Raw genomic sequence first — 24089 nt, 5'->3', positions numbered from 1 at the left:
AAATGATGCAGGGATTTTGTGTCATGGAGTCACGTGTGCGAATCAGGTTTCCAAGATGTGTTTCCATCTTCCTTCCGATTTGGGGTGCCATGATAGATACCACAGGATTTTGCAATCCAACCAAACATTATTCTCTTTCTTCTCCTCCTCTTGTATTTAAAGCTGCACACTACCGTTAGATCTCCCTCTTCAATAATCCAGACTGTTTGTTTCCTTTAAACATACATTTAATTGACTCACGTATTTAAAACTCATTTTCACTTAACGATGCGAAGATTCTTAGCTGCTTCCTCCCTCTTAGTACCGCATCTAGTCCTACTGGCTCATAACTCAGGGATGAGTACGTTAATCTTGGCAAGTGTTGGATACAGCTGTTCCTATAATTTATACACATGTACCCTCATTTTCATACACAAAGCTTTGAAAAGTTTTGAGTTATAAAAACACTAGAAATAATTGATTATGTGATTTTCACTTTGAGGGTTTTTAGGACAAAACTCTGGATGCTGACAGCCACAGACTGGATGAGGGCAAACACTAAACAGTATTCTCATTCTTATTAAACATCTCCATTTTGTTTATGCTTGTAATGAAGCACCTACTTATAAATTTTGAATCGAATATAAAATTTTTTTTTCTAAAAAAGATTGTAAAACTTCTGTTCCTTTTGCCATATTCTGTTCTCAGTGGGCTAGGATGGCAGAGGGCTTCCTTTCTTTAGACACCGATGGGGGTGCTGTGAACATTGCTATTTTCTTCATTCTGTGAGAATTGTGACTACAGCGTACAATTAGTGAATCAGTTAATCCATGCATCCATCCACACGTGTACAGTCCCTCATGTATGGGCAAGGAGGCGAGCAGAAGGCAGTACCATGATCTGATATTTATTCCCAGGAGTCTTTATGCATATTGAGAGAATAGGTGGAATTACTGTAGAAGGAAGGAACCATAGTCTACAAATGTACTGTAAATTGGTAAAAAATCAAAACATATTTATTTACAGTATTGGCATAGAAACTAGTTCAAGGTCATCCTTGACTTGAGACTTGGAATATGGGCAAGACATTGCCAGTTAGGTAGAAGGAGAAGAAAGGTTATATGTGGAAACATGAACATGTGTGTTTTCACAACATAATATGCAAACTGATTGTGATATATGGAGAACTCACGGGAAACAAAGTTCGCTTCTAACAACAGTCTTGACTTGGTTGACAGACCTAGGAGGTATTTTTAAGGCTTTCAGTCCTTGAACTGTCCGTGCATCCCTATTGAGGCACTGTGATCCCTAGAAAATGGCTGTTTTTCCTGTTTGCTGTTGTTTGTGTGATCCTCTTTTTTTTTTTTGAGGGTTTCTTTGTACAGCCCTATCTGTCCTGGAACTCACTCTGTAGACAAAGCTGGCTTTGAACTCATAGAGATCTGCCTGCCTCTGCCTCCTGAGTGCTGGGATTAAAGCTGTGCACCACCACCGCCTGGTGACAGGTCCTCTTTTCTAAGATTCCTGGTCGTTGCCTAGAGAAATTTCTCCAGACGACACTTTTTCTTTTCCTGAATGGAAAAGGACATTTCACCATTTCCTCAGCCTCATGATGCTGTGAGTCTCCCCTCATCTGCCACTCACGGCTGCTCTTCTCCAGCAAGAACTTACGCATGCTAACATTCGGGATCTTCACAGTCTGCCCCAATGAAGGTTCTCAGCTGAGGTGCAGTGCCATCCCTTCCCATATCCTCCCATGCACTGACTGTCTCTAGATGAAGTGCAGCGGTCCAGCCCTTCCTGTATCCTCCCATGCACTGGCTGTCTGTAGCTGAGGTGCAGCGGTCCAGCACTTCCCGTATTCTCCCATGCACCGGCTGTCTCTAGCTGAGGTGCAGCGGTCCAGCCCTTCCTGTATCCTCCCATGCACTGGCTGTCTCTAGCTGAGGTGCAGCGGTCCAGCCCTTCCCATATCCTCCCATGCCCTGGCTGTCTCTAGCTGAGATGCAGCAGTCCAGCCCTTCCCGTATCCTCCCATGCACTGGCTGTCTCTAGCTGAGGTGCAGCGGTCCAGCCCTTCCCGTATCCTCCCATGCACTGGCTGTCTCTAGCTGAGGTGCAGCGGTCCAGCCCTTCCCGTATCCTTCCATGCACTGGCTGTCTCTAGCTGAGGTGCAGCGGTCCAGCCCTTCCTGTATCCTCACATGCACTGGCTGTCTCTAGCTGAGATGCAGCGGTCCAGCCCTTCCCGTATCCTCCCATGCACTGGCTGTCTGGAGGACCTTTGCACCTCAGTCCACCACCCCTGTAGAATCATCTACCTCTCATTCACGTCTTATTTCCCTCTATCAGCTCATTTGAAGAGTCGCCTTTCATTTCTCAAAATGCCAACAGCTCTATCTGTTCTCTCTGCTGCGTACCCATGCCACCATAGCCCACCCACTAGCAAACAACTCCCATTTATTCGCTCACAGTTCTGTAGGTCAGAAGTCTAGACAGATAGATGAGCTGAAAGGCCCATCCCAGCAGCGAGGAATGTCCTTCCTTGCCCTTTTAACTGCCTAAAGTGGCATTCCTTGGCTCATGGCCTCTCTATCTTCAAAACCAGGAGTGTGGCATCTTTAAATATCTCTGTTTCTTGAGTCAAATCGACTTCTGTGCTCGAAAGTCTCTCTACCACGTTACTTATGAGTATATGTATTTAGGGCCCACCCATGACGATACTTAATGTATACTACACTTGCAAAGTCCTATTTACTACGAAGATAACCAATACACTCTGAAGACCATGACGTGGCCGCATGGGCTTTCGCTCCTGTACTTACTGAGGCCTCTCACCCCACCGGCTGACTACTCTGTGCTCACCACCATTCATGATGTAGACATCACTGTCACCTCCATTGCATGGATGAGGAAACTGGAGAACGTAGATGATTTCAAGCTAGCTGTGCCCCGAATGCTTTCACTCACGCTCCGCTCAGCGCTGATATGTTCACGTGGGGGTTGATTCGCACAGCAGGGTCTCCGGAGATTACCATGGCCAGTACAAAGTGGAAACTTCTTAGACATTGTACATTTCATGTCCCTAGCTGCACCCCATAGGGAACGCTGCCAATTAGGGGGCTGGGTGGTAGCGAGTAACCCAATAAAGAGTAGCGGAGGCTCCCTGGGTCGGCTAACATCAGGCTGAGGTTGAAACACACTGAGGACTGACGGAGTTTGGGCAAAAAGCGCTATGGAAAGAGTAATCACAGGGCAAGACCCGGAAAATGATCCTTGCACAAAAGAACAATGGAAATGAAGCCGAGACAAAGAGCTCAATCACTTCGTCTGTACAGGAAGCAAGGGAGGTTCCTGTAGACCCTGTGGATGGAGGAGCCAAAGGAGAAAGCAAGAGAACAAAGAAAGCCATAGCACAAAGAAAGTACTCCCTAGCCAACAATAAGGGAGACATAACTCCCAGGGCAGGGCGGACTGCTGGAGGTCAGGAAGCAAAGGAACACTGGTTGCTACAGAAAAACTCAGGCTTTTTCTATGAGCACAACACATCAAGAATAGGCCTTTTTCTCTCATCCTAAGAAGGCAGAGGATTGCAGCAACACGGATAGAAAGAGTTGGTCCTTGGTGTCAAACACACTGAAGGGCCAGTTCTTTAATCACAATGTCATAAATGGTAGGCCGCTCATTTACAGAATGGCAGAAGAACCATCCTGGCGTTATCTTTCCAGGGCTGAATAACATCCAGTTTCTGCAGCCCAGAAGACCACAGGTCATAGTTTAGCACTGTTAACTAGATGGTATGTATTCAGACAGATTTTACTGTGTCAGGGGCAGTGTGCTGGATCATGGGCCACAGCCATGAATGAGTCTAGGCACCAGTTTTCATGGAACTACTAGGGGAGAGGAAGAGGTAGCCATGGGATGGGCAATTCCACACACAACAGGAAGTTCACAGCAGAGAAGTGACGGATGCTATGAGGGCATGATGGAAGAGGGGACCTGTGATGTAACAGGGGGCCCGTGATGTAAGAGGGGGCCCGTGATGTAAGAGGGGACCTGTGATGTAAGAGGGGGCCCGTGATGTAAGAGGGGACCCGTGATGTAAGAGGGGACCCGTGATGTAAGAGGGGGCCTGTGATGTAAGAGGGGGCCTGTGATGTAAGAGGGGACCTGTGATGTAAGAGGGGACCTGTGATGTAAGAGGGGGCCCGTGATGTAAGAGGGGACCCGTGATGTAAGAGGGGACCTGTGATGTAAGAGGGGGCCCGTGATGTAAGAGGGGACCCGTGATGTAAGAGGGGACCTGTGATGTAAGAGGGGGCCCGTGATGTAAGAGGGGACCCGTGATGTAAGAGGGGACCCGTGATGTAAGAGGGGACCCGTGATGGGTCATCTTCATTGTCCACAGGACTGGAATTGGAGTCACTAATGTGTTTATGAGAATGCTCTAAGGTAAGGTCTAACAGAGGAGGGGAACCCACCCTAAATGTGAGTGACACCATCCTTCAGATAGAATACGAGAAGAGATCTGAGTGCTGGCATCCATTGCTCTGCTTCCTGACTGCAGATGCAGTGTGGCCAGCAGACCCACACGCCTGTTGATATGTCTTCCCTGCCACCAAAAACCCAAGACAAACTTTCCCTTGACTGGTTTTCTGTCAGGAACTTTGCTACAGCAATAAGAAAAGCAACTAATACAGCATTTGGCTCCAATCTGGGCCATCAGGGAGGACTTTCCATAGGCAATGACATCTCATAAGAGACTAGCAGGTTGAGAAAGGGGTGAGTACGAAACAGGGAATGAGGCAGACGGAAAAAAAGGATCAACGGGGAAGCAGCTTGTGCAAAGGTCTCGGGTGAGAGTCCATGATGGCTGTAAGCGAGGGAAACAGACCAGAAGGGCGGAAGTGCTGAGTAGACGCGGGAGAGGAAGGAGACACAGGAGCAGGAAAACTAACTGTTCCAGTCATGTCACCCGCCACATTAAGGAATCTCAGTTCTATAGTGGGGGTAAAGAGGAATCACTTAATGACCGCCCTTTTCTCTCCCCCCACCTCAATCTCTCTCTGTAAGTCACACAGAGTGAGTGACCACTATACTGTTCAAGCAGGCCTCAAGACGGCTGTGTCACTAGGGTGGCCTTGAACTCATCCCGTCCTGGCCTCTCACTTTGCCACCATGTTTGGCTCACTGAATGACTTTTCAGCAGAATGATTCTGTATGTATTTCAGAAAGATCCTTTGGCTCTGTTTTCCAGAGTGGAGTGGATTGAAGAAGAACTAACAGGAAGATCTACCATCTACCCCCCTCCCCCAATAATCTCGGCATGACAGAGATTGGACTAGAATACTAGGATAGTGGCAGAAGAATGGAGAGAAACAGACAAGTAAGCTGTCCAGAGTTTGGTGGATTTCCTCCTCCTTCATCTCTTATAAGTGCCAGGAAGCGAGGACATGAGAGGAAGGGAAAGGGGAGGCGGTACCAGAGATGTTTTGTAAGCTGGATTGAAGAAGAACGACATGGAGAGGAAAGGAACCAGCAAGATGGAGGTGGGGAAGATCAACAGAGACTGGGGCATGCATAAGAATGATCTAGAATGATATCTGCGTATGAAGACATTTCATACAGAAACCCATTACTTTCCACATTGAAGCAATAAGAACAGACAGAAGTAGGCTACAGAGGTAAGAGAAGAAGGTATGGAGGACATCGGCTACAGTTATAGATCTGATATACTTTAGTTCTGTATCCTGGTATCCTTGGGTTCTATAGTCTGTGAAAATAAATGAGGCCATATTGACAATAATAACCGAGTCTAGACATATTTTAGTCTCTCTCGTCTTTGTTCTCCCTGTGGCTGATCCTCATTGTGCTCTAGAATGAGCTTCACGTGTATTTGGAACAGATTTGCTTGCTGCCTTCTGTCGGGCTGCTTGGCCACAGTGCCAAGAACGTTTTATGACGGTGGACCATCTGGACCAAGTGCCACCTGATCACCACTGTCTGCAGCTGGTGGCTGTTCCTGGTCTCTGTGCGTGAGAGAACAATGTGAGGGTCCTGCTTTTTCCCATTTCCTCTATTATAACACGGAAAGAATTAACATTCAACTGTGTAAATAACACGTGGCTTGCATGTGGCGTGGCCAAAAAAACAACCTCAAAGGGCAGAAATGTTTATTTCTTACATACCATAGTCGCTATAGTGACAAAGATCATATGAGCGGTGAGCGGTGCTGACCCATCTTGCTCATTTTGACCACTGAGTTGGTTTCAGGAAACGATAGTGGATAGAAGTCATGGGGTGTGTAACTCTTATTTCATCAGCGGCAGGAACTGAATGACACAATTCAGTGATCACACAGGGCTGGTTTCTACTTCCCACAGCTTTCAGACGGACATGGGGCATTCTACAGCTCTGAATTAGAGCCACTTTAGGGAAGAGAAAGGGGGACTGTTAGGAAAAGGAAGGGAAAACAGTGCCTGGGGTAGCTAAGGGAACTTTAGAGAGTTGAGGTGTGAGGAAGAATGTGGAGGAAAAGGGGGAAGATAAAAGAAAGGCTTTTCAAACCCCAAACGTGTGCTTGGAGAAAGCTCTACACACTGAATAGCTGTGAAATTGAACATATTTTAAAACCGTGCAATATGAGTAGGTAACATGTGCTGTGTTGCTCTACAAAATAAACTGTGAGAGACTAAAATTCCACGCTCTTCCCTACTAAAGTAGTATCTCAAAAGGAGTGCCTCAAATTTGGAGGTGGGACTTGGGAAATAGTTTAGGTCATATTAAGCTACTATTGGCGGATAAATGTTTGTGCCCACACTTTTCGAACCTTGTTTATACTCCCAGAGATAACGGAGTCCAGAGTCCGTGGTGAGGAAGTGGGAGAGATTGGTATATGGAAAGTCACTGTGATGTTCAGAGCTTCAATAAACAAACCCGGGAGCCCCCAGGTCACTTCCCATACAGAAAACCAGAGCGGAAAGACGAGACGAGAGGGACAAGAGGATAGTTCCTTTCTATCTCTCCCAAATCCCCATGTGCTCGGCCGTTTATGAGTAGACCTTCCAATGCCTTTTGAGGTCACCTACTTTAGGAGACTCGCGTCTGGTTTTCAGATGACACAGCGGTGCCATCCCAGAATGCCTACAAACACAAACCCTGCTTCTGTTTTCCTCCCTTGTCAGCCTCTTAGAGCAGATAACAATTTCTTCTCTATCTTCATAAACCTTTGCTCGTCTCAGGGATTCATGGAAGGATTCAAACAGAACCAGACTCTCGTGTTACACACACACACACACACACACACACACACACACACACACACACACACAGCAGAACTGCCAAGGGAAGCCAACCCAGGGACTGCTTCTTCACTTCTTGTTTATGAGATATTATAGATATTATAGAGAAAAGTCTCAGATATGATGGTTTTGACTTCCATGAACTTGGGAACAACTACGTTTTCCATATGTCCTGAAAACATTACAGCCAGGGACAATGGAGAAAGTTACAGAGAAATTCCCATTACCACTACACTGGCATTTTAAAAATACACTCTCACAAAATAAAATCCACCTAAACCAACGCTGTGGAGTAATTTTGGCAACTGAAAATTACTACCTTTTCTAGAATAACACATACTTAGAAATGAAACGGCTCAGAAAACAACGTGACGTAGCTATAGCCTGCTTTCCTGAGAACAAATTTCACTGTCAATTTATATTATAGCATCGTAAACATCAACAGTCAATGCTTAAATACTTTAGTCAATCAGGGCTGAATCGAAGTATTCTCCTGCTTAACTAAACTCATTCTCTGCCACAGATGATTAAAAAAAAATACGACATCGTTCTTATTAAAAGCTGTGTCTCTCCCCGGACTCTTTGATATCATAAGCTGTCATCTCAAGAGGGCACAGTGGGGGAAACTCGTTACAAAATTTTCACCCCAAATTCACAGCCAGCATTAAGTGTGAGATTAGTTCCATTATGCTAAAAGAAAAACTATAGATGAACACAGAGATCAAGCATGAAGAAATTATTCCCTCCCCACCCCCAGCCCAGCCTTTCTACTAGCTTACCTTATTAGCTGAGACACCAAACAGAATGTCCTTATGGAAAATTAAGTTCATTATTCATGTCAGCTTTGATTTTGTGTATGCACGCAGCTGAGAGCCTCCAGCTTCTGCCTATGATTTGCTGAGGCAAAGTGTGCGAGTCAGGCAGTAAACACAGGGCTGGGGGTGGAGGGAGAAAGTGTCGCGATGATCTGCCACAAGTCCCCACTCGCAACTTTCTGGATTCATTCACAGGAAGCTGAAATCAAGTCCACCCGTGGATGACTGTCTCTTAGGGGACACCCCAGCCCAGGTGTGGAGAGCAGTGGACAGGCGCTTGCTTTGTGGGTCACTGTCCTAGCAAAATGACACTGTTCTCTTTCATTATTTTGGTGAATCCTTGGGGCGTTGATTCACCTTACAGCATATATGGGGGTAATTGCCATCTGTCAGAGAGAAGGCCACATGAGCTATGGAGTCCTGCAATTTGCAAACCACGGCACACCTGGCTGTCTCTGTAGCAGTGAAATGCCCAGTGCAGTTCTCAACTTGGAAGGTAGTGTGTACACATACCAAGTGGATGGAACATCCACGTGACAAACACACAGAGAACCTGGAGATCCAGGAGTCAAATATCAACAGCTAAACATTCTCTGCACAGTAATCTCCCCCCACTCCTATTTAGAAAAAAAGTGGAAGTAATACTGCCTTATTCATGAATTTTATCTAGAATAAACATTGAGTGAAGTTAAGCTTTCCCAACCAAAAATGTCCAATCACAGCAGGAAGAGAATTTCTGGGTTATCGGTGGGTCAGGATAACATGACTGAGCAATGGAAGCAGGCATGCTAACCTGTACCCCCTGGGCTGCATGGACCACAGAACACCTCTGTATGTGCTCAAGATGAAACCACTAACTCAAAGCATGAGATTTGAAGGAGAACTTTTTTGTAACTTGATGATGTGGTTGTCGAGCGTGAACTTCAGAGGTGATCATGTCCTTCTGTAATGTTCGTCCCTGCCTGGAGCCTCAGAGCTGAGAGTCTTTCACCTTCTTGTTCTTGGCAGCGTATGATGCCAAGTCTGAGAGTTCTCCCCTGAATTAATGAGTACTGCTGCCTTTAATGAGAGCAATCGACTTATCTTTAAATTTGGTAAACTTAGTATGTGATACCGTTGTTACATCCTTGAATATATTCCAGGAGAAATCAAAGTAAATGCCTACCCAGGAATCTGTATACAGAGGCTTTCATCGTGTTATGTTCACAACAGCCAAAAGTAAAACAGCCCTAGTCTCCAGCTAACGAATGGCTAACACATATGCAGTAGATCCATAAGAAATGAAGTAGTGATATGTGTTGTAAGTTTGTTGTGCATACCATTTGTAAGAATCCCAATATTGCCGGGGAGTGGTGATGCACGCCTTTAATCCTAGCACTCGGGAGGCAGAGGCAGGCGGATCTCTGTGAGTTTGAGGCCAGCCTGGTCTACAGGAGCACCAAAGCGACAGAGAAACCCTGTCTTGAAAAACAAAAACAAAACAAAACAAAAAAAAGAAAAAGAAAAAAGAAAAGAAAAATAAATAAAGAAAAAAGAATCCAAATATAAAAGACATGTTCTATATTTATGGCTCCATTTATAATAAAATGTCCAAAATAGTGGACACCACAGTCTTAGCACATAGATTATTCATGGCTGTGTTAGACTTGAGGTAGGGCTTGGTGGGAAGCGAATGATACGGTACCAGGATGAAAATGCTTTTTCCTTAGGCACGTAGTAAAGACTGCACAACTTAGGGACTGTACTAAACTATTACACATCTTAAATAGCTGAACTTCACGTTCAGTGAATGCGAACTCTGTAAGGAAGAAAATGGAATCACTGTCATCTAGTGCTTATTGTCACATGAATTATCCATACGCAGTTAATCCTGTAGAGGCAGAAAGGAAGAAGTGAAGAAAGAAAAGGTGAGTCCGGCAAGGAGCCTCGAGGACTAGAGACATGCAGGCAGAGATAAACACATATCCATGTGGTATTTCATTGTGTCCCTCCCTCCCTCCTTCCTCCTCTTTCTTTTGAGGTATAGTCTCACTATATCCTAGGCTTGCTTATAACTTGTGCTTTTCTTGCCTGGGCCTCATTAATTCTAATATTATAGGCATGTGCCATTGTGCCTATCTTCTAGTTAATTCTCTCCCCTTCTCTCCTCTCCTATCTCCTCTCTTCTTTCACCTCACCTCATCTCCTTCCCCCTTCCTGCCCCCCCCCCCCCTCTCTCTCTCTCTCTCTCTCTCTCTCTCTCTTCCTCCCTCCCTCCCTCCTTCCCTCCCTCCCTCCCTCCCTCCCTCCCTCCCTCCCTCCCTCCCTCCCCCTCTACTCTGAAGTACTAGGGATTGAACACATGTACAGGCTAAACAAGTACTCTACCACTAAGTTATATTGCTAGCCATGTAAAAATTATTTTCATCTTTGAAGTAGGATCTCAATAAGTTGCCAAGGTCAGTCTTAAAGGTATTATCTTAGAAGAAGAGAACGAAAGTAAAGAGAAAATAGAAGGAAAATAAAGATGAAACAAGAATGAGATGGTGGAGACTCATTCTCTTCCTTCTTTCCTCTTTTTCCTCTCAGTAGTATGGGCTGAATCTAGGTCCTTGAGAGCTCTATCACCAGCTCCAGACTGGGTTCCGATAAAATAACATGAAAGCACAGACAATTTGAGAAGGAAAGCAGGACCACAAAACTTAATCATGATGGCATCAGGGTCTAGCTGAAGACACAAGGGGAAATTCTGTGGAAACAAGTCTGAGGGTACCAGACTGCTTCGACTAAGGAAATGTGTCTTAAACAGAGCCAGTGGAGTCAGAATCAAAGAAGTGGGAGCATTTAGAACAATGGTTCTCAGCCTTCCTGATGCTACGACCCTTTAATACAGTTCCTCATGCTGTGGTGACCCCAACCATAAAAACATTTTGTTGTTGCTTCATGACTGTGTTTTTTTTTTACTGTTATATAATGTAAATATTTGATATGCAGATAGTCTTAGGCAACGCCTGTGAAAGAGTCATTTGGCCCTCAAAGGGGTCACAACCCACAGGTTGAGAACCGCTGATCTAGACGATCTCTAAGACTAAGACCCAGAATGAACTGAGGCCTTTAAATATGTAAAGGAGGTCCTTTAAAACATGCAAGTTAAAATAAGCTAGAAGGAGAGGGCAAAGGCTTGGTCCAGATGGTTTAATGTGAACATATGAAGAAGAGGGAGGAGGAGGAAGAGGGGGAGGAGCAGTGGGGAGGAAGGAGGGGAAGACAAACAGCAAGCTGTCGAACTTTTATCTTCCTGCTTTTTTCCTCTTCTGTCAAAGGGCAGAATCTTTGCAACAAGAAGAAAAGATGATGGGGTAAAGTCAAGAGAAATCTGAACTTGAGGACCATTTCTTTGCTTAGATAAATCTTAAGTGTATCCTTCCTTTTCACAGTGACCATAAATTTAGGCACACGATAACTTCACATAGGTTCTTCAGAATCAGACTCTTTCTGCCTCCAACTCCAGCCACAGAGCAAACACTGGGGGATTCCAGAGTTTTGTACTTCAGTGAATGGAACCACCATCTTTTAATTATGTTGGGAACACAAGTACCCTAAGGACACTTCCCTGATCCTCCACATCCCTAAACCATGGATTTGGAATGTCTGGAAATGATCTATGCTCTTCACTGCCACTTCCATCATCTTAGTCCTGGTCACCGTTGTTCTTTTTTCGTTTCTGTTTATTTTTTTCTGAGAACAGACTCTCATTCTGTAACCTAAGCCATCACCAAGCAGATCAGGCCCTAAACTCTCTACTTTCCTTCTTTGCCTCTGAAATGCTGTAAGTCAGGCTCCTGCCAGCACACCTTTGACATGGGATGTCTTTCTGTATGCTGTAAATATGTGTTGCATCTATCGGTTGATAAATAAAGCTGGTTTGGCCCATGGCAGGGCAGAATATAGCTAGATGGGAAACCCAAGCAGAGATAGAGGGAGAAAGAAGGCAGAGATCGGGGAGATGCCGGCAGTCGTTGGGAAGCAAGACAGGAGGTAACAAGCCACGGGCCTCTCAGTAAAATACAGAATAATATAAATGGGTTAAGTTGTAAGAGCTAGATAATAATAATCCTGAGCTAATAACCAAACAGTTTATAATTAATATTAAGCTTCACAATGATTATTTTAAAGGTGGCTGTGGGACCAGGTGGGAAGAGAAAGCTCCAGTTACACACCTGGCTTTGGCTGTCCTTTATCCTTTGGACTGATGTGCTGTTTATTCTCTGGTTCTTCTTTCCCACACTCTTTTTCTTCCCATGTCACATAGAGGCATGTTTTCAGGGTGCAACATATATATCAACCATACTCTTTCCCCCATTAAAAAAAGATATAGAGTCAAGTTTGACTTTTGGGGTCTTGAAGAAGTCTTATCTTTCCAGACTCATCTACCATCTTGGCAATCTAGCTACGCTGGATTCTCACCCTTCGGTTGTTCCGCTCAGACGGGATCCCCCACACTTGTCCTATTTATACCAGCTTTCCATTTATCCTCATCTCAGGCTGTGTCTTCCTGAACCTTGCTACAGCAGCATTGACCCAAGTAATAGCTATGGAGAGATATTTAATCAGAAGCAGAAAGATCAACAGACACACAGGTCACTAAACTCTTGAAATGTTCAAGAGGACTTGCTTGGGATTAATCTTTCTCACTCAGTAGACCTGACTTCCTGTTGGCCATCCATCTCACTAGGGAAGGGTATGGGAAGATGCACTCAGGAAGGTAGGCAAGGGGGAAACATTCTGGGTTCGGGACCACAGTCTGTTTGGTGGGCCAGGTCTTGATGGAAGTCCTAGGGAGGGCAGTTGCCCCGACCCTAGAGTCTGTGAAGATCCTTATTCCTATCCGTGGAGCAAGGGTTGCACCAATTTCAGACAGCACATTACTGGGGAACCAGAGATGAGTCCTCAGAATCGGTCAGCAACAGCCATTACAGTTTGCGTTCGCTTGTGTGGCTAATTATTGTTTATTTCATCATTGCACGAAAGGGAGCTTGAGCCAAGAGTCACGTTTGTTTCTGGCTATCACTGTAACCTGCGCACTTACCTGGGGCCTAGCAAGAGTAAGAATTTAGTATTATTTGAATGAAGGCCACAGCTTTTAAATTGGTAGGATGTGGAGTATAGGTAATAAGCATAATTGCTACTAGAAGAAATAATTTAATGCCTATGATTCTATGTGGGACACCATTACTAGTATTCTGGTTTATAAATCTGGCCCTTTTATCTCTTTCTCTGTTCCGGTTATCTCTCGCAGCCTAAAAATGCTCTTAGCTGAACATATACGTTTTCCTTAGAAAGATAGCGGCCATGCAGCATGTTGATTTAAAATACTTGAAGACTTACTGAATTAGTAGTAACTTTCACAATGAAGATATTTTTCCTTTTAACCTAAATACATTAAGCTTGAGGGAACTGTGCTCAAATTATAATAAAGGGCTTTTGCCAGGACTGTAAAACCAATCCGGGTAAATAAAAAAAGATTTTGTTTTATTTAGTGTGTATGCACATACTCGTGCATATGCATGTGTGTGCATTTGCGCGCGCGCGCGCACACACACACACACACACACGCCATCTGAGTCCAGAAGAGGCCATCAGGTTCCCCTCGAGCTGCAGATACAGACGGATGCAAGCTACCCAAAGTAGGTGCTGGGAACTGCACTTTTCTGCAAAGATATCAGGCGCCTTTACCCACTGAGCCATCGCCTCAGCTCTGCAGCATGGGTAATAATCATAAAGACAAGTAAAAGAAATGGTGGCGGTAGTAGCTGTCACAGCGTCAGCGAAAACAGCAACAACAAAACACCTGAAGATGCTAATACATCTGAATCTTCACAATGAAATGTCTTATGTGTTCAGTGGAAGGTCTCTGGGAAGAAAGAACGGCTCACTAAGAGGTGGACCAACCTAACTGTGCTTGGCTTTATCTTTTACTTTATAAGATAAACTTGGATGATAAATAAATGAATATATCAAGCTTCCATGGACAAAATCATCTTCAGAACAAAGCACCAGGGTAAAATTATGTCTAAATGTTAAGAGGATTGGCTTTCAGAGAAACTAAGTCTCCCCACGTTTCTTGGAATCCACTCTGTGCAACAAAAGCAATACAACAAAAATGAAAGGCAACGCTGGCCAAGTACATTTCCAGCCAGGCCAGCAGAGAAATCCATAAACTCCCGAGTCAGAGCCAGGCATGAAGCCGAGGGCTGAAGTTGTAACAACATTGTAAGTAAACAAGAGGCACGGAAGGACCTGAAAAGAATGGATCGAAGAAACCTCCGCCTCCCTAAAAGCCTGGGCTTTAATCTAAGAAAGAGACGCTCTGAAGAGACGGAGAATGGTACAGATGCAGGAAGACAATGGCCACAAAATTTCTAAAAGCATTTTTCAAAGCACTGTGCAATTTATGTTTCCCACATCAGGCCACATGTAAGGCCATCCCTGAAGGAACCAAGAAGGAGAGAAGCAGGCTTGGAGGGGAGAGCAGAGGAAAGAGGCCTCACATTGTAGAGATTTTTATAGCTGTGCAGCAGCAACAAGAGAACCTTGGTAGCTGGAAACCACTGCCCTCCACTTCCTCCACAGGAATCCTTTCCCAGTTCTCTAGAAAAAAAAATCAACTTATTCAAGTAGGAGAAACACGAAGCTGATATGAACAAGAGCAGCCACAAACAACTTGTAAATAATGAATACCCACCTGGGAAAACATTCCTGAACAAGATTAAGTATTTAACCCCAAGGTCCATTATCAGCTGCTTGAGTAGCTGACAAAGCAGCTACTTCTAGAAAGGAAGATCACACAGTAGGACTGCAGGAACTCAGGGACGAAGGGAGAGAACAGCAGATGTCACAGAAAGACTGCCGGAGTGAAACAAGAGTCAGCGGAACTGAAGGAAAGGACGTAGATGAACGGATGTGAAAGGTAAAAACTTTTAAAAGAAAATAAATGACACAGGGATATAAAAGATAAAGAAGTATCAGAAAGATAATGAAACATTGAAGATAAGCAGGGTACCCAGCATATACATAACCTTAATCTTTGATCAAGAAAGCCAAAACACCAGAATGGAATCATTATCACAAGACATAATTCAATTAAAAGAGGCCACCCAGACCCCTACAGAAGTGCAGGATGTTGACCCTGTTCTCGGTTGCCCACTGAAACGTGATAATAAGACCCTGTGCTGCAAATACCTCGTTACTTTAGCCCCTGGATTTGGAGAAAGCGAGTTGGTCCTACCTAGTTGCTTCTCTCTTGCTGGTCAATTTCCATCGTATTAAGAGGTGCTGTGCAGGCTGCTGGGGGTGAAAAGCCATTAGTATCCTTACCCAGCTGTGAGTCACGTGAGGTACAATAATGAACGGCCCAGAAGGCAGGTCCATTGGTGCAATAGTGGCATGAATGTTATGGGGGAAACCAACAGCTTTCTGATTGCTCCACAGGAGAAAACTCATGCCCAGAGCACATAGCTGGGGAGCACACAGGCCCTAGGGGAGAACCTAATACTTTAATTTTTGCCAAATGGACATAGTATCAGAGTGTCTTCTAAATAAATATTTCTGTACCCAAAGATACCCCAAATCATGCAGCTCTGTCCTCCTTTGAGAACAATCTTTATGTGGTGGACGGCAGTTAACAGAGAAGCTCGCAACTAGTCCAAGTGCAGAAAACCAGTGATGGCGGACCCATCATCCCTAAACGGGACACCCATATTACCCTCAAGGCTCAGGAGTCATTGCGGAAGGGAAGGCAGAAAGAGTATACGAGCTGAACATCTGGGACTAATGGGGGAAAACAGTATATTCTGGACATGATTGGGCTGTTACACTCATGAATTCATGGCTGCTGTGGTTGTCCACAAGAGACCTGCATGAAAATCGTTAACTAATATTCAGGAATGGATGAGGAAGAGGCTCTAATGAGGCTCTAATTCCTATGCCTAGATGAGAAGCTCTTGAAAAATCCATGAAAGTGAGAATCGGTTTCCTCTAGGGTCCTTTATAGGGTGGCTTTGTTCTAGAAGGTGGCCCCACACCCACGGGCAGCACCAATTAAACTCAGTAAGCTATAAAAGAGAAAAGGAGAGTACACAAAATTTAGAGGGGGACCTCTGAAGAGGTGATCTGGGAGGAACTGGAAGGGGGGTATGTTGTGGAATATTATTTTAACTGCTATATTTATTTCTGCTGTTTTTGTTAATGATGCAAAGACATATTACATTTGTTTGAATAAATAAAATTAACCTGGGGTCAGGAGGCTGGGTCAGCAACTAGCTGACAGGAAGTGGTAGGGAGAAACTAAGTGTAGCTAGGGTTCTTAGGTGGGGGTTGGACAAAAGGACGACCCCCTTTTTTGGAGGGGGAGAAGTGAGCAAGGAGAAAAGGTTAGATAATTGTTCTTCAGCCTCTCTGAGCGAGCAGGATTTCACCTCAACATTTGAATCCTGAGTTCTATAGGAAGATAGAGATTTACATAGGTTCCTTTAATGGTCTTGATAGAGCCAGTGCCTGAGGGAGTAGACTATCCTGACTGGCTGGGCCAGGGTGGCAGGACTGCTGATGAGAGCTGCAGAGTTGCAATTGCCAGATGGGACAGCAATTGCTCAAGGTACAGACACTGTACTGAAAGCAAAACAACAGGGGTAGGTGAATATTCTAAAAACACACTGTATGCATGCATGAATTATAAAGTTATCAAGAATAAGTAAAAATATGTTAAAAACATAACTCAGAAAATTTTCCTGGAATAGGGGTCTTAAATGTGCTTTGGAAAAGATCTTTTAAGAGTTCGGACAAAGTTATAAAATAAGTTAAAGGGCAGAAAAAGAAGCTGACGTCAGACTTAGTCATAAAAAGTTTTATCCTCAGTAGAGAGTGTGACAACATCTAAAAGGTAAGAATTCAAAGATTCTCTACCTCATCTGGTCATCGCTCACATATCAAAACTCAAGGAAAAAGTGAACAGAGTGGACATGAACAATAATTCTCAAAGATGCCCTATTAGTAATTGCTTTATTCGTAGCTGTGCTAAAATACCTGGAGAAAACACATAAAAAAGATGGGCTTATTTGAGCTCATGAATTGAATTGACACAGTCCATTATGAGGGGAGCACATTAAGGAGGGAGGCTGAAGGAGCTGGTCATCATTGGGTCCACAGTTAGGAGGCAGAGAGAGAAAGTTGGTGTTCCGCTTGCTTCCTCCTCCTGCTCTTTTTACCCAGGGTAGGAACTTAGCTGGGATGGTGCCATTTGTATTAAGAGTGGGCTTGCTGGCTAGTTTTATGTCAACTTGACATAAGCTAGAATCATCTGAGAGTAAGGAATCCCAATTGGGAAAAAAAAAAGCTTCCGTAAGGTCTGGCTATAGGCAGACAAGCCTGTAGGGCATTTTCTTAATTAGTGATTGACGAGGAAGGGCCCAACTCACTGTAGTTGGTGCCATCCCTGGGCTAGTGGTCCTGAGTTCTATAAGAAAACAGGCAGAGATAGCCATGGAGCGCAAGTCAGTAAGCAGCACCCCATCATGGCCTCTGCTTCAGCTCTTGCCTCTAGGTCCCAACCTTGTTTTAGTTCCTACCCTGGTTTCCCTCAGTAGACTGTCCATAACTGTCATATTGACACCCAAATATAATACCTTTAAATCTTAACATTCCACCATCATCCTAAAAGGTTTATGGCCATCTCTCATAATTCAAAACTCAACCAGATCATTTCCAAGAGACATCCAAGCTTCAACAGTCCCAAAGACTGTTCAAAAGCTCAATAGTTAAAAGTCTCTTCTGAGGCTCAGGCTATTTCTTAATAATAAACCCATCAAATTAAAAAAAAATCAAGTCACTGATCCTAACACACAATAGTGCTATGGTGGCCAGCTTTCATATCATACCTTTCAAAGCCCCACCCAGGACCGACGAACAAGAGTTCCCACCCACATATGTGAGTTTATATGCTGCTTGTTGATATCCCACCCCATCCCCTGGCTCCGGTTTTTCCTCATGGAGCAGAGACATATGATTGATACTGTTTTCTGCTCAAAACTTGGCCCCAAATGGTGTGAGCATCAGACATCAGTGGATCAGACACTCTTGCTGTTATGAGTTGTGCTGGCTGCTATATAGGAGGTGACTAGCAAGCAGCAGAAAACTGCAATATGGTGTATATATTGTACAGTGACCTGGGGACTTTTGCACGCTCTACGTTGACGGCAGTGTCCTTTTCAGAAAATGATACAGCGCTGTACACTCCAGCCTGGAAGAGATATGCAATTTTCCAGGACAACCATTACATGTTGAGTGGGTTCTATAGTCTCTTCCTATTGATATATATTAACATAATATATATACAACCATATACATATATACATGTAGGCAAACAAATTAAAATCCACCATTATTAAAATATCATCAAATTCATTGCTGATATATCATACACAATAATGAGATTGTCAGTGTAACTTGAGTTGGGAAGATCTAGCACATTCTTTGGGGTAGTCTAATCGACACTTTGAGGTGTGTGAATTCTAAGCAACCTGTCTTTTGCTCGTTGCTGGAAGTGTATAGTAATAAGTAATTATTACTGCATGACCACTAATAAAAGGGGTGCCCCGCAGAGGTGAAGGGGGCCGTCAGCACCACAGTCAACCGTGGCCGTGGGCTGGAAACACACACTTCCATGCGCACAGTAACACTTACTAACGCTAAGAATAGTGCCGGCATTGTGTTGAGCCACCCAAGTGTTTAATGCAGAGTACAGAAACATGTCAACACGCTGACATGAAAAACAAATGGTCCCAGAAATTTGAACTGAACACAAGGCAAGTTGACACAGGTGCCAGTCTCGTTAGGGGAATGACAGAAGCGGGACAGTCAGAGCCAGAGATTTCTTTCACTGCACGCTGTGAAGTTTTGAACCTAACTGAAATGCCGTTGGCACCATTACATTGTACGCCAGAGGGGTGCTTTCTTGGGATAAGGCGCAGTTTGTCGGGGCGATGCTGACAGTGCCTCAAGGCCTACCGGCAAAGAACTGTGGAGGGAAGTCTGCCCGCTGAAGGAAGAGCACATGACTTCCAAGGAAAATAGAGGTTGTTTTTGCACACTTGAGGACTGCCATGCAGAGGGGTATTTAGATACATTTTACATAGCTCTATCAGAGTGGGAGAGTTGGGTACAAACAGAGAAGAAGCTTCTTAAAGGCAGGAGCCCTGGAAAGGAGAGCTGGCGCTACTAAGCAAATACATGGATGCAGAAAAGAAATGAGAATCAAACAGGTGGTTCCCAGAACAATGACAACCCAGAGCAAGGACAAAGTGAATCGGAGAGAGACCAACACACTAAACGGAACAACAGCAAAATGCTGTTACAGAAGAGGGAAGACAACGCGGCAGTATCATAAAATCGCCAGTCAAAATAAGGTTGAATGCGGGCCACTGAGGCAGTGACCCAATTTCTTTGTTAATTAGACGAGAGAATTGTGATTGCTAAAATTAAGACGAGCAGGAGGAATCCGAGGGAAGTGAGGCCAGCGAAAATAGCTAATGGGCGGGGCACCCGTCGTTTGAAATGGAAGACATCGATGCCTGACGGGAGTCAAACTGCTCATAGTGTAAGAAAGGGAACTGATTCCTGCACTGTATTTTATATTACGAAGCTGCTCAATGGTTTTTTTTTTTTGATATACAGCAAGAGGCAAGCTCTCGCTTTAGAAGTGTGCGCTCCAGGTTAGACAGTAGTTGAGACATTTGTGTGGTCTCTGCTTAAAAAAGTAGCAACAAATAGAGAAATGTCTCTGCATCATAATATGCAAAATTAGAATGCTTAAATTATTAGGATACTAAGATTCACTTGTGTTTCTTCCTTAAGATCGGAGGATGCTTCATATTTCGGAATAATAAAAACAGGACAGCCTTTTATTGAAAATGGCAATTAAGGCATTATTTGTCACAGAGAAAAACTGCAAAAAGTATTTCGAGTTGCAAATGACTTACCAATAAATATTTTAGTCACAGAGCACTTGCGTATTTTAGTAATATATATATATATATATATCCACTAAAATGGAAATTACTTTAAAAATAAGCTTTTGTTAAGATGGCATGAAATGAGTTTCACTCATGTCTAATAGTGATTTCCTAACCTTCAAGTTCACGGACAAGGTTTTCCTCCCCTGTCTGACTGGGGTTCTGGTAGATGACTTTGTTGAACTGTTTATCCCCCCCTCCCCTTTCCTTTATCCGTCCTAGTGCAACGCTGCTGGAATTTCCTCCTGTGTCAGCCGACTCTCGGCCCCTGTGTCCAAGAACCTGACATAAACACCTTGTTCAGGTTCAGAGGGCCCGTGCTGCCACGGTGAGGAAAGGATGAGGGAGAAGCTTATATCCTCACAGCGTAGCTCAGCCCGTGGGGGCAAGAGTGCGCAGCCAAGGAGGGTTAGTACTGTGGCTGAATCAGATGCAGACGCTTAACTACAGCAGCCAATGAGGTGACACCCTAAGGACCCCCCCCCCACTGACCTACTTCCTTCTGTTTATTTTTACCTTGAAAGTTTCCAGAACCTTCCACAATGTCCTTACAATCTAGGGACCAAGTATCCAAATTATAGACCTGTGGTGGCATTACATGTCCCAACCACAACACCTCCCATCTTTGCATCTTTTAATTATTTGCTGTTTATTTGTTGTCTGTGTAGTTCAGGGACATGTGTATCAGAAACTGTTCACAACGTGGCAAAGCAGGAGGCAGAGAGAGGGGGAGGAGCTAGGGGGTGTATATAACTTTTTAGAACCCATCCCCAGTAACCCAATCAACTTCTACCTGGTAGGTTCTGCCTCCAAAAGGTTCCACAGCCTCCTAAGGTCGTGTTACCAGAGTGCCAAGCACGAGCCTTTGAGAAATCTGACTTACTCAAACCATAACAGACACCAAACTTCTATTATGAAAAAAAAACGCATATATGCTCCCTGACTTGGGAAAGGGCTCGGAGCTGATAAACCCATGATAATACTGTAAGCTGAAATAACAACCAACCTCCTGGACATCCCTTCAGCAGCAGAGCGCTGTGGAGAGGAGTGTTGTCCTCTAGACTGACCAGAGCTACAGCTCACAGCCGCTGCCCAGCATCCAGGGAGAGGACCACACACATATCTCTCTCACGTGGGAAAAGGTCCAAATCCAGTCCGGGAAAATATCGAACGCTTATTGCTTTCACAGGCTCATACAGGGGAAAAACTGTTGAGAGACCATCATCATTCAGAGCTCGCTTGCATTTAAATCCATAGATACTGAAATAATATTTCGAGTGACAGGATGAGTTAGAGTTTCACCATGAAGCAAAAATGAGTAATGGAATTTCAAATAAAAAGAAGTTATCAATATGTAACGCATACTTAGCAAAGTCAACGCTGCCTAGCACAACCTCCCTGCGGTCTGCAAGCTCACTGAAGGTCAGTGGCCCGCACCATGGTGGGGCAGTTCTCATAGGAGGTGAATACTGCTCGGAGATGGTGCAGAAAGTTAGAGTTAATTGTAAGAGGAAAAGCAGGTGAGACTATCACACGCTTATATTTGAAGAAGGGAGACCAGTAAAACTTGAATACATTAGAGATTTCCTGGCATTAAAGTATAGTGTAAGGAAGAAAATACATAACAGGCGGCAATATTTAACAGAAGCTGACAAGTTAATTGTGAGTCAAAAACAAAAGACAGGCAATAACGGCTGCAATACACGAATGCACATTCTGTAACTGCTTCGGGCTGAAATGGTGATTTTTGAATGGAGATGTTGTCAAACTATGTTAGAGTAGCATTTTGCAAACTAATACAACAAACGTAGAACTTGTTGGCTTTTCCATTTCCTCTCTATAGACAAGTATCAAGATTTCAGTGACTATATTAGCTCGTGTGTACTAGATGCATGATTTTATACACCTCTCACCCTAAACTTCAAAAAGGGGGGGATGGGGGTGTAGCTCAGCGACAGAGTATGCAACTAGCATACAAACAGCACTGGATTTGTCTCTAGCCCCAAAGGAATTGTATTAGGTTAAAAATGTATTATGAATTTAGTTGTGTATTCTGTGGTTGGCAGAATAATGGCTCCCTAAAGAAACCCACGTCTTAGTCTAGCATCTGACCTTACATGGCACAAAGGGTTTTGAAAGTGGCTTTGAAGATGTATTCGATTCATGGTTTTAAGATGAGGAGATTATTCTGGATTAATTTGAACAGGTCCAGTACAATCACAAGGACCTCTGTAAGTGAAAGAAGGGGACAAGAGAGTCTGAGAAGGGCAGGGGACCACAGAAGCAGAGACCAAGGTGATGTGACTGCTGGCCTTTAACATAGAGGAGCTACGAGCATGTTTCAAAAGGCTCTGAAATGGATTCTACCCCGCAACACCGAGAGGGGCATAGTCTTACATGTTCAAGTTTATTTTGTGCATGTGCACATGCCATGGGGTACATGTGGAAGGCAGAGGACACCTTCTGAGCATCAGCTCTCTGCTTCTGTCATGCGGGCTTTGGGGATTGAATTCAGGTCTTCCGGCTTGAAAGCACACATCTTTACCCACGGAAACATCTCATTGGCCTCCTTCTGATAATTGTATTGTAGCCTGGTGAGACCCATTTAGGACATCAGTGATCTCCAGAACTGTAATATAATGAACTTGTATTGTTTTTTTTCCTTCCTTCCATTCTTTTCTTTTTTTCTCTTTCTTTTTTCTTTTTTTTTTCTTTCTTTTTTTAAACTGTGGACTGCTATTCAGTCTCAAACAAGGATAAATATAAAATAGTGGATGGTAGAAGATTGGGCAGGGTGTAGAGGGCAGACAATCAGGTTTGGGTGGGGTGTACAAGGCTTACTTAGTGAGGGTTAAATGAATAATGGGAAGGTACTAAAGGCAATTTCCTCAATATGCTCCTAAGAAAATGATGCTAAAGTCTTATAGTTCTCCAGTGGCTTAGTTCATTTCACCTTACTGTGGTAAAATACCCAACAAAAGCAATTTAGGAGTAAAGGATTTAGTTTAGCTTGTAATTCTAAGTTATAGTCCATCGTTGTGGGGAAGTCAGAAGGCAGGGACTTCAATGACATAGTCCTATCCATGATCAACAGCAGGGAGACAGTGAATGTGTTTATGTTATGCTTGTGCCCTGGTGGCCTTTCTGTTCTTTTTTTTTTTTCGCAATTGTGTTTACCATTTTTTTTCTTTTTTTTTAAATTTATTTATTTATTAAAGATTTCTGTCTCTTCCCTACCACCGCCTCCCATTTCCCTCCCCCTCCCCCAATTAAGTCTCCCCCCCAGCCCGAAAAGCAATCAGGGTTCCCTGATGAAAGGAGACAGAGACAGAGACCCAAATTGGCCTTTCTGTTCTTATGATAGTTCAGGATGCCCTGCTTAAGGAATGGTGCCCCTCACAGTAGACAGATCTTTCCTTCTTATTTAATGTAATCAGATAATTCCCTGTAAAGGTACCCACAGGACACCTGATCTAGGCATCTCTCTCTGAGACTTTCTTTGAGGTGAGTCTATAGTGTGTTAAGTGGATAACGAACCAACCCTTACAGGAAGAATTCCTCTCCTTTGCCCTCCCCTTCCTGAAACTCAAGTCTGAATTTATCATCCTTTAAATCTCCAAATATTTTATTCAGAAATCTTCCCTTGTATTATACTGATCTGTTTAACATTCTACTCTAAGTTCTTTGAATGTATTGTTTTACAGAATTTTAAATTCACATCTCCTCTTAGTTTTAACTCTTGAATATGTACAGAACCTTGTGCTTTTGTTACTTGACTGACCTAATCACTTGAGTGAAGTTCCTTAACAATTCATCTCTAATTTCTAACAGAATATCTACTTATTTCAGGAACTATTTGCAACCAATGATATTTTTTATAAACTTGAATATTCTGAGTTGGTAAAATGACTCAGTGGGTAAAAGCTCTTACCATGTAACCCTGACAG

The 24089-nt window shown here is 43.8% G+C and overlaps 1 protein-coding gene across 19 annotated transcripts in view; it reads right to left on the bottom strand.

Annotated features, from left to right (window-relative positions):
• The window catches only part of Dlgap1 (DLG associated protein 1), a 792565-nt gene that overhangs the window by 247715 nt on the left and 520761 nt on the right, over window positions 1-24089 (bottom strand). For 2 of the 19 annotated variants that reach the window (XM_075956098.1, XM_075956101.1), the window contains exon 1: window positions 8060-8208. The exons of the other annotated variants lie outside the window; for them this stretch is intronic. In XM_075956098.1, the coding sequence (XP_075812213.1) occupies window positions 8060-8110 (51 nt within the window). In that variant the 5' untranslated portion in view covers window positions 8111-8208. Of the gene's footprint in view, window positions 1-8059; window positions 8209-24089 lie in introns of those variants that run through there. 19 annotated transcript variants of the gene reach the window in all.

This window comes from Microtus pennsylvanicus, chromosome 22 (genome assembly GCF_037038515.1).
Source record: "Microtus pennsylvanicus isolate mMicPen1 chromosome 22, mMicPen1.hap1, whole genome shotgun sequence".
Taxonomy (NCBI): Eukaryota; Metazoa; Chordata; class Mammalia; order Rodentia; family Cricetidae; genus Microtus; species Microtus pennsylvanicus.
This window is presented reverse-complemented; position numbering and strand designations above follow the sequence as displayed.